The sequence below is a fragment of the Hypomesus nipponensis genome, chromosome 14, assembly GCF_054491055.1.
Source record: "Hypomesus nipponensis isolate SF chromosome 14, ASM5449105v1, whole genome shotgun sequence".
In the NCBI taxonomy this organism is placed as follows: Eukaryota; Metazoa; Chordata; class Actinopteri; order Osmeriformes; family Osmeridae; genus Hypomesus; species Hypomesus nipponensis.
Genome location: NC_140374.1, coordinates 18,161,733 through 18,179,293, shown reverse-complemented (window position 1 = coordinate 18,179,293; position 17,561 = coordinate 18,161,733). Strand labels below are relative to the sequence as shown.

At 49.4% G+C, this 17,561-nt stretch overlaps 1 protein-coding gene across 1 annotated transcript in view; it reads right to left on the bottom strand.

The window, feature by feature from the left end:
• Positions 1–17,561, bottom strand: part of tmtc2b (transmembrane O-mannosyltransferase targeting cadherins 2b) — a 71,007-nt gene that overhangs the window by 9,411 nt on the left and 44,035 nt on the right. The window contains exons 3-10 of the mRNA XM_084673033.1: positions 13,342–14,179; positions 12,339–12,453; positions 11,814–11,899; positions 10,335–10,519; positions 10,126–10,204; positions 7,208–7,329; positions 2,888–2,969; positions 1,647–1,761 (exon numbers count right to left, since the gene is read on the bottom strand). Of these exons, the coding sequence (XP_084529159.1) occupies positions 1,647–1,761; positions 2,888–2,969; positions 7,208–7,329; positions 10,126–10,204; positions 10,335–10,519; positions 11,814–11,899; positions 12,339–12,453; positions 13,342–14,179 (1,622 nt within the window). The remainder of the gene's footprint in view (positions 1–1,646; positions 1,762–2,887; positions 2,970–7,207; positions 7,330–10,125; positions 10,205–10,334; positions 10,520–11,813; positions 11,900–12,338; positions 12,454–13,341; positions 14,180–17,561) is intronic.

The following is a 17,561-nucleotide window of genomic DNA, read 5'->3' as shown; positions in this document are numbered from 1 at the left end:
GGGACATTCTCCCCGAGGCAAGTAGGGTGAAGTGCCTTGCCCAAGGACACAACATCATTTGTCATGACCGGTCATGGCCGCTCAGCCATCTGACCCCCCTGCGTTGCGGCATCCCACAGTCAACAGTCTGGCTCCCAGAGGGCCGTGGGCCATGAAAGGCCAGCATTAGCACATTCCCCAGGGCCTGAGCACTGGAGCGGCCCTCCCTCCCTCCCCACACCGGCCTCTGCTTCCTCCACAGGCTTCCACTCTGAGGGGCCGTTTGGAATAACGTGCTGATTGTTTAAAGAAGGCTGGGGGAAGCGGAGAGAGGAAGCAAACTTGTCAGAGGCTGCAGAGGCCCCCGGAGAGCAATGAGAGACGCTAGCACATCTAGGGGGGCCTTCCCTCCGCTAACCCTTTACTCCGTCCTTTCTCCCCCTCCACTCCTCCCCCCGTACACATCCCCACCGACTGTGGGTCTTCCATGTCGGGGTCCAAAACAAACACATAAAGAACATGAGCTCCAGAAGAGCCAGACCCCATGCCAGTAGGGCGGTGGGGAGCGTGAGCCCAGCCCCTGGTTCTCTTCGGCTGCCAGGGGTCTGGATCCCGGAAGGGGCTCTCCGCGGAGAGAGAGGCCGCAGAGGAGCACATAACCCTGAATCAGAGCTAGTGTGTGGGAGCGGGGCACCAGATGAGTGCAGACGGAAGCTGCAAACGGCTGAATGACGACGTTTTTTTTCTCAAATGGATTTCGTCAAATAGAGTGAAGTTCTCAATGTCCCTCTCTACAGGACTGGAGCGATTCTAGACATGTAGACTTGTACTGACTGCTTTCACAGTAATAACTTCCCTTGTAATTCTCCCTGGATACACTCAAGCAAGTCAATCTCCAAACTAGGAAATATAATATTGTTGGCGTCAAGCGCCCTCAGTCTGTGTGGCACACTGTACCTTGGCACACGGCTCTATTTACACGTTTCCACTCGCGGCTTGAGTTGGAACACACCAACAGCTTGCGGCCTCCAGGAGCACTCTGACTCAGACTCACGAGATGAACCTTGCTCTGGTTTGGAGGCTGCTTTTCATGAATGAGCCAGGAATACAGAGGGAGAGAGACGGACGGGCGGGGAGAGGGACAGACAGGGAGGCAGCGGGAGGAGAAAGTGTTTGGGAGAGAGAGACGGAGTGAGAGAAATAGAAGAAGGAAGGGACAGAGAAAGAGAGTGAAGGGGGGGGGAGAGGGGAAAAGACATGTAGCTGTGCGATGTGCGTTCAGAGGAGCAGCTCCCTGGCTGGTGCAGTGGTTGAGAAGGGGGATCTCAACAAATGTCAAATAAACCACTCTGGCCTCAGAGGGGTGTAATCCTGGGGGATCAACTGCACACTCTCAAACCTCCATACACTCCCCCTCCATCAACAACCTATCCTCCCTGGTCTGAGTGTGACTACTGGACTGAGTGGTGGAGGATGACAAACGACAACCAGTTTGGGTGGCCCTGGTAGTGCTTACAGTAAACCCACCAGCAAATCCTTGCTCTGCCAACTGCACAGAACAGGTGGCGGCGCCGTCACCACCGCGCCTCCACGTCGACTTGATTTCAAAGTGTCCTTTCAGGACATTTCGGTTGTGACTAGAAACCCTTCCTTTAAAAACCCCTCACCTCAGCATGTGCGCTGCGCTGAACACAACGTCAAACTCCCCGCTATCCAGGCGTGCTGCCTTCTCCGCCATCTCCGCCGCTTCCAGCAGCCGAGACTCTTCCAGTAAAAACTGACCTGGTGGAGGGGAGGAGAGAGAGGGAGAGAAAACGGTATCATAATACAATGGGAGTCCATCAGAGGGAAGGCTAAGGCCTCGGCCTGGAATTATTGCCTTTGGCCTGGGGAGGTAGGTAGCCGTGTCCTTCCTCCTAATGACTGGCTGAAACACGAGATACCAGCACGTTGTCCCATCTTTGCTTGGCCTTCACTCAGGCTCATTTGGCGTGGTGTAGATTTGTGCAGACGTAGATAGGTCTGATCTCTAACAGAGACCTAGCAATCAGCAAGACTGTTTGAAGCCATAGTTAGTCTCCCTGTAGCTGTTCTGGCAACCAGGCCATGTCTACGCATATAAGGTACAGCTGATTGGACATAGCCAGGGTCTAGAGCCCTCTCAGGAGGCTGGATATTAGACCCTGGATGGGGGCATGAACCAAAGGTGGACTCCCAGAGAGGGTCAAGTTCAGACAGGCATAATACCATGTTGATCTTGGTGAGCTTCTCCATTGGAGCCAGCCAGTAGACACAGACCACTGGGCGAAACCAAGCATACTTTCCGAAATAGCTGTGGAGGAAACTGAACCCTGCGCTGCAGGCCTGAGGTGCGGGAGCCCTCCGCCGCCCTGCCGGAGCTTCACAGGCCCACAGGGCACGGCCAGCGCAGCCGCCAGGGAAGCGGAGGGATTTCTTCGAATCAGCGATGCGTTATTGGAGCGGTTAGGAACATTTGACAGCAACAGCCGTGAAACATCCAGGAAAAGAGCGGGATTTCACCGGGCAGTCACTCTCAAATGAGAAGGATGTGTGTGACCGGAGAGGGGGCATCAAATGGGGTGTGTTTGATACGCTGTCTGTAAAGCTGCTGGTCCAATTGTTTGGGAAGGCCCACACACGCACAGATACACACATGCACACACACAAACACACACGTACACACTTCTTACATAATAGTGTGGGCACCGTCTGCAAATACTTCCATGGAGCACAGTATCATGTCTAGGGTGACGCTTTCTTCATCCCATATCTGCTCGCAAGAGAACATGTGTGTGTGTGTGTGTGTGTGTGTGTGTGTGAACGCAGTATAGGCAGTTGGTTTACCTTAACGGTGAAGACATGTAATACAACAGTTACAGGCACTCACCATAATGCATGTAGCAATTGCCTTTCATTGGGTCCAGTTGGATTGCCTTCAGAAAGTACCTCTCTGCTTCAGTCTTCTGGCCCTGAGAGGTGCAGTTAAACACGCTGTCATTATTTGTTTCAAGTTCTGCCATATTCATTTCAATGAGAAACTTTCCCGGCCACAAACATACTGTGACATTTCATCTTAATAAGCGGACGTAAGACACATGTACTGGTGTTATTCTTTCAACACGTGCGTGTCCTCCTGAGAAAGATTTACAGTCAAGAGTACACAATGTCCCGCTTGGCACAGTCGACTACACAGTGGACGTAGTGCACTCATTCATTACACAATTATATCTGTTCAAATAACACTCGCTTGACCACAGAGAAACTGTGTGTGGCCCCCGCGCCATCGGCCAGGGAAGAGAGAGAGAGAGATACACAGAACAGGACGCCAACATGAATGTATGACTTTCAGCGTGTTCTTTTTTAGTTAACCTTTTGGTTACAGGTTATTTAAAAAACAACATGTATTATTGACCCATGGAAACCAAATACATTTCTATATTTACACTGAAGAAGAGAAAGAAAAAACGAAACCTTTCTACTAAAGCCTTCATCGGTTATGAAAGAGGCCCACGTGAGAGAGGCAGCCGGTCCTGATGGAGTAGAGGACAGGAGCTCGGACAGCTGCTCTCACAGAACTCTGGACTCAGCTGGACGTCAGCTGCACTCACATCAACAATTAACCATCAACAGCGCATGTTTGCCTCACTAAGCTAATAGCAGTTATTATGAACGCTGCATGCAAAAAAATTGTTATCATCACACAGACTCCACTGGTGCAAACATTTATGTCCTTTTGTGAGGAAAACGATCAAACTAGAACGCAACACCGTCTGACGTGAATTAAAAGGACAGATTTTTTTTTTTACATTCATTGTTTATGTTGTCCTCGTCGTCTTTAAATTTTTCTTCGCTTCGTTTCTTACTTAGGCGTTTGCTGAGTCTTCTGAATCTTCTGCTGCCTGGTTGGAAGATTAATCATTCCGAGCCCCTTTCCTTTCATGTCTACCTATCGAATCGTTCTGCCTGTCAAACCCAGCCTCGGTTTACTTGTTATTGGTTGGTATGCAGGTTCTGGCTCTGGCCTGGAAAGGAACCAAGTACATACCTCTGACACAAATGCTGTTGGATGTGCTGTCTGTCTGAAATCTGTTCTCTCTGAGGGTATTTGGTGAGATGGACAACGTACTGGAAATCTCTGAAATACAGCAAGCTCTCCGAAAGGTCAATAGGTAAATGTCAACCTCCCAATAACTTTATCCCCTCCCTTCCTCGCCTAACCTGAGCTCGCTGTGTGGCTCTTTCATCCTGTTTTCACATACGGGGAGAGCTGTTGGTGCTGACCCTCTAATCTGCGGGTGCCCTCAGCCGCAGAGCAGATGCGGTCGACGCTCCCTCTATCAGGAGCGTCTCAGGCTCTTCCTGTGGGCTCGACGAAATGAATCCTGCTTCTGATTAGACCAGGAAATGACTCGGGTCCAATACGGCCGACATCAGCAGGGAGTCACTCATCACAAACCTGGCCACACCCCCACCACCGCCAGGGTGTCCAGAGGTGCAGCAGGGTCTGCACAGCGGGGGGATGACATCAATATCCCCAGCTTGTTACTGCCTCCCCCCTGCCTCTGATACGCTCATGCTCCCCCGCCCCCTTCCTCCTCTACTCCCACCACCCCACCCCAGCATCTGATCTCCCCTCAGAACCCCCTTCAATCCCCCGCTGACTCACCCCGGCACAAATCCGTGCCCCCCTGCCCTTTCCCTAACCTCCCCGTGCCCCGGCCCCGGCCCCCCGACTCAGATCCTGGGCGCTGCCCTGCCACGATCTGAACCCACGGCCCCCGACAGGATGGAGGCTTCCCATCACTCACAGCAGGGAAGGGGGGGGGGGGGAGGTTCACTCAGCCTGTGTTGGGTTTGATCAAGACTAAACACGGTTGTCGGAGAGCACACAAGGGTGCCAGCAGGATGGCTCTAAGGAACAGTGAGACTGATGTCGAGCTCATCAGGACATTCCGGAACTCCCATGTATCCCAAGGTAAAATAGTGAGGTGAAGTTTTTACAATATAGGGAAAAAATATAAGTTGGACAGGAGAGCATAATCGGAGGCTGATGCGTGTCGACAGTTGTGTGGCTTTTAAAACACTCATAGTTTGTGTCCATCATTCTACCTCCGAGCTTGAGCTCAGGATTTCTATCTTCACTCTGGATCTCAAAACACTCTCTGCTCAACTCCTGTCTGGATAAAGGCTAACAGGACTGTAAACCTGTCAGAAAGACTCGTTCCTCCCTCATAAGGCAGAGACACCTTCGTTTTTTTGTTAGTCTCGGAGGAGGGGAGAGGAGAGGAGGAGAAAGGAGAATGTGCATCTCAGTTTTCACCTGCCTGCTTCTAAGAATCAATAGCTCTTGCTGAGGCCAAACTCCATCACGCCTCAGTGAGTTCTGTTTCTCTTCAGTCAAAAAGTGAATCAACTCAAGAGCATCGCACTTTTCTATATATTGAATTGTGTCGCTTCCCCAGAGTTCTGCACGGACAAAGGTCAGTTTAAATACATCTCAAATATATGTCCAGGGGCTTTCGTTAGAATCCAATTCACGTCAGCTTACCAAGCATCTTTCATCGCCACCACCCAAAGACATTCTTTAAACTGACTGCTTGTTCTTTTGAGACAGAGAAGATCCCAAAGCAATAAGGACAATCCACCATCCATCTGTAACCATCATATCCTTGTGAGGGAAATCATAGAGACTGATGAAGATGATCTTTTGTGTGGAAAGGAGATGTGAGAGGGAAGGAGTGTAATGTGTCATGGTGCAGTAAGGAGCCATATGTGTGTGTCTGGTATGCTTAGTACTTAACGTATACTGTGCATTTACAGTGTTTTTTCTTTCTTTCTGACTCACTTCCTCGGAGGAAAAAGATTAATCAGTACTTAAATATAATTTGAATGAGAAATGCACCTTTGATATATTTGTCTTTCTCTACACAACTGAAAGTGAAAAACGTCATTATATATCAATATTTTTGTACTAAGTGTACTACTGTACTAGCGTATACAGTAGATTGAAGTTTAATTTATTCTGAAGTAAATGTAGAACATTACGGTTTGATAATGCAAAGTTGTATGTAATAAACACACTGCCCAATCATCTCTAATAAATCAGGATATATTTACTGGTATTGCTGCATTTACTTGCAGCATGCCCCAAATAGGGAGCTAGGAAGGATATCATTTTACTGACTGAGCCTGATCCCTCTAACCCCTCAACAGAAGGGGACTTAAGTCGAGCTCAGATTCAAGGCTGGAAATGAAACGATACACGTGTTGGCAGGGCCCAGTCAGTCGGCGGTGCTCCAGAGCCCATCCTAGCTCCGAGGGCCTCCGACCACGTGTGTATCCTACCATCAGAGGCCATACTCTGGCCGGGAGCGGCGTCAACCTGGGCAGAGAGGCGACACGTCCATCCTGTTGGTCCCCATCCGACACTCTGCCATCGCTCCTCTCCTCTCACACCCCACCCCGTCCGCCCCGGGCTTACTCTCTCCGGGACCGATCGGATCTGTCACTGGGAGCTCACACACTTCATGCCGCACTCCTCCTCCCCCTCCTCCTCCCACCTCCCATTCCTCAGTCCCCTTTGTCCCAGTCCAGCACACAAACAGCCCTTTCTACTCCAACTCCAAGTCCTCCGTATACCCTGAAGGATCAGGAGTCAGAGAAACCTGGCCCAAGGCAAGGAGGTGGACGAGTAGACAAAGTGGGAGGGCAATGAAAGGAAAGGACGGGGAGGAGGAGGCAGGAGAGGAGGAGAGAGGAGGAGGAAGGGGGAGAGTTATTTGCTCCAGGGCTGTATGTCCACAGCAATCTGCAACCTTTGTGTCAGACACTGACTGCATGTCAATACACAGGGCCCGTTAAAGGAGTTGTTGAGCATTAGGCCAGGGATGTGGTAACAGAACACAAAAGGCTCGTTGTGACATTGGCTCTCAATCAGACACCTATCCCCTCAGGAGGATGGAGCACTTTCAGAAACCCAATATGATTCACACACACACACACGCGTGTACATGCACACACAAACACAGGCACGCACACACACACACACACGAGCCACTGATGAAGTGTGGAGACGGGCTGGTTTTCCCTCTCCAGGCTACATGCTCCCAAAGTAGGAGAGACTGCCGGTGACGAGGAAACAGCGGGAGCAGAGCAGGCCAAACAAAACAGGGAAAGGAGAGGAGGAAGATGAGAAGAAGATGCTTACCGTGACGGCTAGTAGCTTGCCGTAGGTGAGGTGAGCTGGAATGTGGTCTGGTTTGGATCTCAGAGACTCCCTGTACCAGTGCTCTGCTTCAGACAACTTGTTCAGCCTCATGTAGGCCTCTCCTGTAGCGAGAAGGAAATGCGGAGGTCAGGAGGTCAGGGGTCAAGAGGTCGAGGAACCACCCCAAATTCTTATTGTTGAGACGGAAAACAACATGAAGGGAGGCGACCGAGCGGGGAGAAGACACGCCGTCACTTCAGTCTTGTCGGAAACCCGATGAACCCAAGCCTGCCATTTCATTTGATGAAAAAAAAAAGAAGCTTTGCTGAGGTCAGGCCTGAGCTTAGCTAAGATAACGATTTAATTGCAGTGTCTGTGATGAATATCAACTCAATAAGATCATCTTCGAGCAAATCCCCATTAGTTGCTTTAATTACGTAAAGTCCCAAGACAATAATAAACCATTCATGCCGAATCAGTGAGGGTCACGTAAAAATAAATATCTGCCATGGTTGTGATGCTCTGGCTCAGCGTTGGACAGCGATGAGAGGAGCGCTGCCTGACTTCACCGTGGTGATGGTAGAGATAAGGGGCTGATGACATGACACAGCACTCGATCCCTCCGTCCACCTGACATAACATGGCCCTCTCCTTTCCTCCCACCCTCCCGCCGTCATTTTGGGAGGACACCGGTAATAGGGGGACAACAAGCCAAAACAATGTTGGAAGTGTAATGACTTAGTAAAAACCAGAGGAGCCAGAGGATATAGCAGCTGCTAGGATTTCTATACAAACACAGAAACACACTTGTCCTTTCGATTCCACACCCACGGCCAATTAGAAGACATGTCATTCAGAGGAGTGGAGGATTGAGTCTAATCAGTTCTCTGATGATAGACTGAGATTAGCAGCAGGTGGCCGGTGATTACTGATGAACTTTTGCCCTCTGATGTTATCTGACCCCACTGTCTTTCAGGGACTAGTGTGACCTAATATGCATCAATAAAGGCTACGTAAAAAATGATTATAATCACTGGAATAGAGATTCTTTCAACAGATGCAAGCGAGTATGTATCTCAAGTGAATGATTTTTTAAGCTGTTATCCATTAGCACAAATGTGTATGATCAAGTCAAGGGGGTAGAGCTAGAGAACATACATTAATACCTGATGTTACCCAAATTGAATAACACTAACGGGATTACAATAAGATCATAATCATTAATATCAGTAACATTTGAAATATACAACAGCAGAATAAGGGAACAAAGGACATGCATTTGTCTTGCGACTCCAAATCACTCCAACATGAAGCTTCACATGGGGCATGCCCACATAGTTGATGCAGAATCAAAAGTGACAATTCTACGGAATTGGAAACCACCATCTTCGGGCGGAACATTCCATGGCACACAAGAGACTGGGAGACCAGCGAAGAGCGGTTGACTGCCAAGTTTTGACGTGAATCAAACTTTGTTAACTCGCCTTTCCCTCCCTCTTGCTGTCTCCCTCGTCAGATTGATTAGGCTAGTAAAAAGATAGGGATGGATGACAGGTATTCATAAGTCTCCTCAAGGAGCTTAATCCAAGGAGCTAAATAGAGCCACACAGCTCCTTGCTATGATGGCCTCCCACAGCCAGGGCAGCTTTGAAACTGTGAGGGCTTTTTTAGTCAACATTGTGACACATCTCAGCACCTCTGTCAAGATGCATTTGGCTCCACTGGTGAGCCCACTGTTGGGTGGAATTACACTTCTCCAACGAGAGAGTGAGAGGGTGCGTGTGTGAGTGAGTAAGCGAGGGTGAGAGAGAGAGACAGAGAGAGAGAGAGAGAGAGAGAGAGAGAGAGAGACAGAGAGAGAAAGGGGGAGAGAGAGAGAGAGAGAGAGAGAGAGAGAGAGAGAGAGAGAGAGAGAGGGGGGGGGAGAGAGAGAGAGTGGGAGAGAGAGGGGGAGAGGAAGAGAGAGAGACAGAGATAGATAGATAGATAGAGAGAGAGAGAGAGAGAGAGAGAGAGAGAGGGGGGAGAGAGAGAGAGAGAGTGGGAGAGAGAGGGGGAGAGGAAGAGAGAGAGACAGAGAGAGAGAGAGAGAGAGAGAGAGAGAGAGAGAGAGAGAGTGAGAGAGAGAGAGATAGAAAGAGAGAGAGAGAGAGAGAGAGAGAGAGAGAGAGAGAGAGAGAGTGGGAGAGAGAGAGGGGGAGAGGAAGAGAGAGACTTTGAAAAAGCTCAGAATGGCTTTTGACTGACAAGAATGTGAGTGGAAGCAGAGGTCACCTGAAATAGAATATTATTGTTTTTTTCCAAATCAAAAGTCACAACTTAGTCTACAGCTGTTTTCAGATGACTGTAACTCGAGTGCCAAGGTTATTATTGCAGCGGGAAGTGAATTATCAGTGTTAATGCACTTTAGAAACCCCAACATCAGGGGCTCAATGGGAGCGTTGAGCTGCCACTACATAGTCAGACTTTGAAGCTGCTTCCCTTGTATTTCTGAGAATGTCTAATCCCGGTGCTCAATTTAAAAGACCTTCCGAAAATAGAGCACCCTCAAAACTAACAGCCTAAAGGTACAGTACCTTAAAAAATCTACAGTCTTCGAAACCGCAGTCTACCTGATATACCAACAGTCTACTATCAGAAATCCACAGTCTCCTTTCAAAGCCACAGTCCACCTCAGGAGAGAGCTCATGCTTCAGAAAACCGAGAGGCTAAGACCTGGCGCAATCAGTGCTGCTAAATACTGCAAACTTTAGATGGAGTGTGGGTCCACTGACCCTGCCAGAAAGAAACTATACACAGCCAACAGCAGATTTAACCGTTACAAATGACCCCAGTATCCAGTGAAACCTCCATCCCTTCAATCCCTTCGTTATCGTGTTAGCAGCTTACATGGCTCAATGTACAAAAACTGGACTTACCCATCATGTTGTAGAGGCTTTGAGGCGCAAACTGTCTTGGCATTTTCTGTATTGCTTCTTTATACACCGAAAGGGCTTCCTGTGAACGACACAAGAGAAACCTCTGGTTGGAGACAAGCAGACCAGTTTGGAATCACTTGTCACATCTCTCCGGCACATTCCCTCTTGCTACAGCAGCACAGGGTCCCCGGTGGTTCCTCCGGCCCTACCTCCTGGTGGCCCTGCTCGTGCAGCAGCTTGCCCAGGTTGTACAGGCAGCTGGTGACGGAGCTCTTGTGGGCGTGGGGGTCCTTCAGGTTCTCATCGGGGATGTCGGCGCAGGTCAGGAAGGTTTTCCTCGCCTCGTCTAGACGGCCCTGGTTCATCTGGATGATGCCTGTGTTTAGGTAGGCCGCTATGGAGAGGGAGAGAGGGAGGGAGAGGGAGGGAGCAAGACCGACAGAGAGATGGAGGGTTAGAAAGAGAAAGAAAGCTAGGCAGAGAGAAATAGGTGCATGAGTAACTTTTGCCCAGAACATCCACCATATGCTAATATATATCCCAGACTCAAGGGGACCAGACTGGATGTGCTTGAGTGGAGAGTGGAATAGGCTCTGTCAGAGTCTCTGAGCGGGTGCCATGGTAAGATGTACAGTACGAGTTCTGTTAAGGCTTTCTCCTCTACTGCACCTCGGATTCATCCGTCTTAAAGGTCCAGTGACATGCTCAGAGAAGCTTCATACACTCTCATGTCCATAATAGCGTCTGAACAAAGCTGATCAGATGACTCAAAAGGCTGTTGCCAGTGATCACGCTTTTGGTTGAACCAACAACCTAATAGAAGAGCAGAAAGCCACACATGGACATTCTTTCCTCCTGCGGAAGCTTTGAATACCTTACACTGTAAAACCAACTCTGTTCCAGTTGTCAATCAGCCATTACAATACAACTTGTTGTACTGTTCTCTCTCATCCTCACTTCCTTTCACTCTCCTTCCATCTCCACCACTTTAGTTAATGAATTAACGTTATCACCAGTAAAAGATAATTGAGTGTTGAGTGAAAATTACAGTTTAATCATTATCTTGATTGAGATCGTAATTACTCTCTGCATGACAAGGAAGAGAGAACTACGGAAGGGCTGTCTGATTATCTGACTTGGGTTGTTACTGTACCACAAACAATAGGACATTGCTGATGACATGACCAGAACATCGGAAGAGTGATTAATCTGAATATGAATACATGACTTCTGATAACTACGGAGCTGAAAAAATGATTTGCCGTCGTTTGTTAACAGCTGCACGAACAGTGCTATTTCAATAAGAGAGAGGGAGGAGATGCCGGAAAAAAATAAACACTAAAATAGAGGAGAGGAGAGGGGGAGAGGCAAAGACGGGGGGAGAGAGAAAGAGATGAATGGTGAAAGGGGGCCCTGACCTGAATTCATAAGTAATGGAATTCTGCCACAGTTTAATCAGTGACACGAGGTGCCATCGAAAGACATTCTGCAGCCTGCTGAATCATGAATACAGTAATGTAGCTGCCTGTGTTTTCCACCTCCCCGCTCTTTCTTCACCTTGGCTTACCCTCTCTCTCACACTCACCCCCTTCCACCCTCTCTCACCCTCAACCCCATTTCCTGTTGCCTGGAAACGGCAACAACCTCAAAAGCTTGAGATTGACCATAAAGAAAGAAGCTGTACTTACAAGCCAGAGTTGGACGGCTTCCAATGGCCAGCTTATAGTAGTGCAGCGCCTCAGAGAACTTGTTGTTCTCTTGAAGCAGCAAACCGCTGAAACAGAAAGAAAAAAAACCTTGAACCTGAAAGACAAAGACTACAGAGACGTGTGGAAATGCAGCAAAAGTCGGTGACTGTCTGCCCTTCACGGTAGACTCGACCAGAGTACAAGTTTATAGTCCAACTTCTCAGAAAAGGTGAACTTGGGCAACAACAAAAAAAAAAGGACAGTGTACATTGGTGAATCAAAGGATGCACTTTAAAACACCTCCCGTCTGGGAGTCTGGTCTGTCCCCCCCCCCAAACAAAAACCCACAACCCACAATGATTCATCACAGCATTGTCACATGGAGCACACCCAGGGGAGTGCAGCAGTGCCCTGCCTCTGTCGGAGGAGCTGGGATCAAGTGACACAGCGACACGCGTGGAAGCACATGCACGGGACGTTTCGAGGACAGAGCGGACACAAAGCGGTAGACATGAACACACTCACAGGTTGTACAGCATGTCGGCCATGTTCCTGCGGTAGTACAGGGCGCTCCTGTAGGCCTGCTCGGCCTCCTCCATCTTGCCCTGGTTCTTCAGGACATTTCCAAGGTTACCCCATGCTGACGGAGGAGGGAGAAGGTCAGTCACAAACGCTGCTGCCACCCTGCCTCACTGTGAACACCACCCTGCTTTCCTCTCTTCACCCCCGGACAAGCAGCTGTCGCGTCTCAGCGCTGCCCCAGAATCGGAGAGGAAAATGAGCTCCAGTAGCAGACGCAGCTGCGGCCTCTCAACTCTGTCCCTTCGCGGCCCCAGGCCAGCATGAGGAACACAAGAAATAGCATCTGTGATACTGCATTTCAATGTTAGAATACAGGATAAGTTATAACAAATATATATATTATGGTTTACTAACCAGTGCAAATAAATATGAGATTCATAGTAGTAAAAAATCTATCCTCAAAACTCTGAACTGTGGTAAGTTTACTACGACCGTCCTCCTTTCGAAGAAGGCACATTTGAATGTGTCCCACCGCAGGGCTAACAAGGTCAACATGTTTACACCGGGAGGTGGAGGGGGCTGCAGGCGTGAGATATTTCTGAAGCAGCAGCGTGTTACATTATTCAGTGTTGATGTGGCGACAGTCTGTATGAGAGCGACACGGCAACACGTTGTGCCACATGCTTAAAAGCCCCATCCCTACGCTGTGCCCTCCATAATGTAACATCGCTAAGAGGTGGTGTGCTCATTTGTCTGTATCTGAGGGTGTGTGAATGTGTGTGTGGATGCTTATGCAGCCTACGCATCTATAAATAAGCGCGCGTCTGTCAGTGAACATGCATGCATTTAAAAGTGTGTGTGTGTGTGAGTCCAGTGTGTGTGCATGTGTGTGTGTGTGTGTGAGAGTCCAGTGTGTGTGTGTGTGTGTGTGTGAGAGTCCAGTGTGTGTGCGTGCGTGTGTGTGAGACTCCAGTGTGTGTGTGAGTCCAGCATGCGTGTGTTTTACCTTTGGCCGGGTTCACGTAAATCCCTGACTTGTACAGCATCTCCTCGTCCTGCCAGTCCCGGTTCCTCAGGACGGTCTTGAGGCCCAGCAGCAGCACCAGAGCGGCGCTGCAGCAGAGCAGCAGAGTCCTCGCCGACCTCCTCCTGGCGCGCACACACAGGGCCCGCAGCCCCACCGACACCAGCAGGCAGAAGCCCATGCTGGGGATGTACAGCACCCTCTCTGCCACCACGAAGCCCACGTAGAAGAACAGGTTGGTGGCCGGGAGGAAGGGGATGGCCAGGAGGCCCAAGGAGAACACCACCACGTTCTCCGTGGTGGGGAGGGGCGTCCGGGGCGGCGCCTGGTGCTTTTTGGTACCGTTCTGCGTGCAGGCGTGAGGTTCCGCGTGAGAGTTTGTGTGTTCCTGCTCAGGGGGGTGGTAGCCGTGTCCGTTGGTGGCGGACTTGCCGTTCGTCACGCAGTGAGCTTTGCCGTTGGCCTCCTTGCTCTTGGCCTGGCGAGTACGCAGACCCATCCACGCCAAGAGGACGAGGCACACATAGAAGGCCACACTGTGAAGGTTCCTCCAGTCGCCAAAGCCCCTGATCAGAGGCACGGCGTCCATGGACCAATCGAAGCTCAGGGTGTCGGGGCAGAGGAGGAGCCAGAGATTGACTGCGGGCAGATAGAGGAAGGTGAGGGTCCGCGTGAGCAGGGAGGGGGAGTCGGCCGCGGGGTTGTCCGAGTTGGAGAAGTTGGGGGGTTTGTTGCCCATCCAGTACAGCCTGCAGGCCAGCAGGACGGCCCCGCAGACGGCCAACAGCAACACGCTCAGCAGCAGGTGGACGTTTCTCCTCTGGAAGACACAAAACACAAGCACGCAGCTGAAACACGGCGGCCAGGCAACACTGGCAACAGGAGCTAAACTGTTTGGAGAGCGGACCGCCAAAGTCGTTTTCTGGTTGGTTTGTGATTTTTCGGACTGTCTGAGTTAGATTTCGCGCCAAATTGTAAATTGAGTGTAAGACTGAGTATGATGTTGATTTCTGACCTCACGTCAACTGCAAAAACAACAGAACATTTTACAGTTACTTAAAGCCTGAAACAGTGGACGGTTGTGTAATGCAATCTGGAACTAAAGCTGTTGTTCATGCACCATTTGGCCAGCCAAGAGTTTTAAGCAGCTTTAGAGCATGTTTCCAGAAACAAGAAATACAATGCTTTTGCTGTAACCGTTTCATTTCTGGGTGTTCAAACTGGTTTTAAATACCTCTGTACAGGAAGATGTCAGTTAACAGTCAATTTCATTGTTAAGGGAAATTGTGACTGTTGCAGCCAAAACGACCACGGTTGAATTAACTGACTGTTACAATTGAATGTGAACAAATGGACCTCAGGTTATTTAATACTTTTCAATTAATCTCTGTTATCTTTTCACGCAGCACACCTGGCACGCATGGATACGTCAAAATGAACAGTAAAATACGACCCTGCAGACGACTCCACCTACATTACAGGCAAGATATTAAACACTTTATGAATTCCCCCATGGAAATGATCATGAAGTATTTATGGAGTGTTTGAATCTTTTACACTTTGCTGGGGGAGATGGTGAGTTTGGACTATACAGCTCCCAATAGGACTGTTCCACCATTAAGATCAACTAGCCTTTCCTACGGTGTTTATTTTGGAAAGGTCTCTCCTGCTAAAAATCTTTATAGCTTCCTTTTAACAATAACGCTAGCTCGAACACGCAGGTCAACATCCCTCATTGCTGCACACTTACACTGGAACTGAAGTCACACAATACGCATTAACACACATACACACACACACACACACACACACACACACTATAGACCAACTCTCAAGACAGTGTCAATAAAAAGGGTCAAGCAGCCTCTCATGGCCAGAGCCTGGAGCGCTAGAACGTCTCCGATAATCCCCCATCACTCCCCAGAGATCTCACGATAAGAAACTCACACATACTGTATACATGTCCAATCCGGCACTAATTTCCTGCTAAGATCTGTACACGTATCCCTACGCACCATGGAAAGTCCCGTCAATTCTAAACAACAAGGACACAAAATGACATCAGTCTATTATCGTGTGTGCTTTATCTCTGGTGGCCTAGGGGAACGACATGACACGTCTATGATTGTGCGCTGGGACTGGCCTATCGATTCCTGTCCCGTCTTTTGTTCTGACTGATTGATTCAGAGAGCAGAAGCATGTATGCTCAGGGGGAACCTGACCAGGGGGCAACGCTTCCTCTCATCACACTAATGACTAGATCTGACAAGGAGAGGAGCAGAGAGGAGAGGAGCAGATCAGAGGAGAGGAGCAGAGAGGAGAGGAGCAGATCAGAGGAGAGGAGCAGAGAGGAGAGGAGCAGAGAGGAGAGGAGCAGATCAGAGGAGAGGAGCAGAGAGGAGCAGAGAGGAGAGGAGCAGAGAGGAGCAGAGAGGAGAGGAGCAGAGAGGAGCAGAGAGGAGAGGAGCAGATCAGAGGAGAGGAGCAGAGAGGAGAGGAGCAGAGAGGAGCAGAGAGGAGCAGAGAGGAAAGGAGCAGAGAGGAGAGGAGCAGATCAGAGGAGAGGAGCAGATCAGAGGAGAGGAAGCCCTATCGTTAACAGTGACCAGTCATTAATAGTGCCCCCAGAAAAATAACTGTTTAATGATTTCATGTATTATTGTGCTACTTCATATTCCTTGTACCTATAAATAGACCGATGCTAACTCAATCCACCCCTGCTGGGTAGGATCATCTGCCACTGATGTCCTGTGTTGTGTAGAGAGGCTCCCCATTAAACCCCTGGGTAAGGTCAGCCCTGTCAGAGGTGCACAGGGAGGAGCCTGACAAACCGCTCGCTATTCCAGAGCTCCCTCTGTTGCCTGGCAACGGAGAGGTCGGCGCGGTTCAATCCATGGCCCAATCCCTGGCTGACTCGAGCACTGCTGTCGGGAGCGGGAGGTCAGCTCCGGGGTGAAGTGCAGGGGATCGGGAGGTGACAGGAAGCCACAGAGCATCTCTACAACAGAGATGATCACTTTGCAGAGCCCGGTAGGCTACCGCTCAGCCTTACCCCCCTTTGGAAAGACCTTCCCTTCAGTCAAATCCTCTACCGTCGTCTGTGGAAACACAATCCACTTGTCCTATGCAGAGAATTCATTACTGTCCGGACAGGCAACACGACAACGTGTATCACTCTATACTATAGTGTGTAGTCTGCCTCTGGACCTCATAGGGAACTCTAAGGACTAGGGTGAGGGCAGAGCCATTACAATCAACAAGTCAGTTGCGTTATACAGGATTCTGCAATAAATAGATACACTGTTTTCAACAGAGAAAGTAGGTCAACATCACTAGATGGATGTTTGGAGGGCAGGTAGACTACCTCTGGTCCTGAGGTTAATGCCACAGCTGTGGATGACAGTCTCCTGGGATGGAGACAGGAAGGAATGCACCAGGAATATTTGAGCTGACCGCTAAGGGATTCGCCCATGCCATAACAGGGATAAACAGACAACATAGCATTATGGTCAAGGTCATTGCCCTCTCACCCATTCTCTGTCACTGGGACACAGGCACTCTGCAGCTTGCCCCTTTAAGGGTGGCCCTCATCGTGTTGTGTCTGTGCTGTATGGCAGTAGGCCTGTTTATCTTATGAGATGAGGACTATCAGAACAGAAGGAACTTAGTCCTACAGAGAGATGTTCAAAACAAGGTCTAGCTATTTTATTAGGGTTATGAGTTCTGAGGGGAGTGTAAACCAAGCGAAAACGATGTTGCTGTGGAGCTACGGTTGATGTAGCACAGACAAATTCTAGCTCTGAACTGAAACATTACAGGTATAAAGTGGATCACAGGAACAGGACAGTTACGCTTGAATACAGATATAAATCAACAGGAACGGTAATGCCAGAAGATTCTTCCCTCTACCACCATCACATACAGATTGCCTGTCTAACATCTTTTGTCTGAACTTCCCATGAACCTGTTGGACATCCTCTCTCAAACTCGCACACATTCATCTCTCCGAACAATTACTAGCGGAATGTCGCTTTGTGGCCTCGTAATAGAAAGACCTCAGGGGGACCTACTTGAGAAAAAGGCTGTCAAGCAGCAAGGTCAGAATCATGGTGTTAATACCATCACCACCACTGGAGATCCAGACTGGCATACCAGGGGCTCCACAACAGGGCTCTCCCTAACTAGGGGCTTAAGACGCCCTG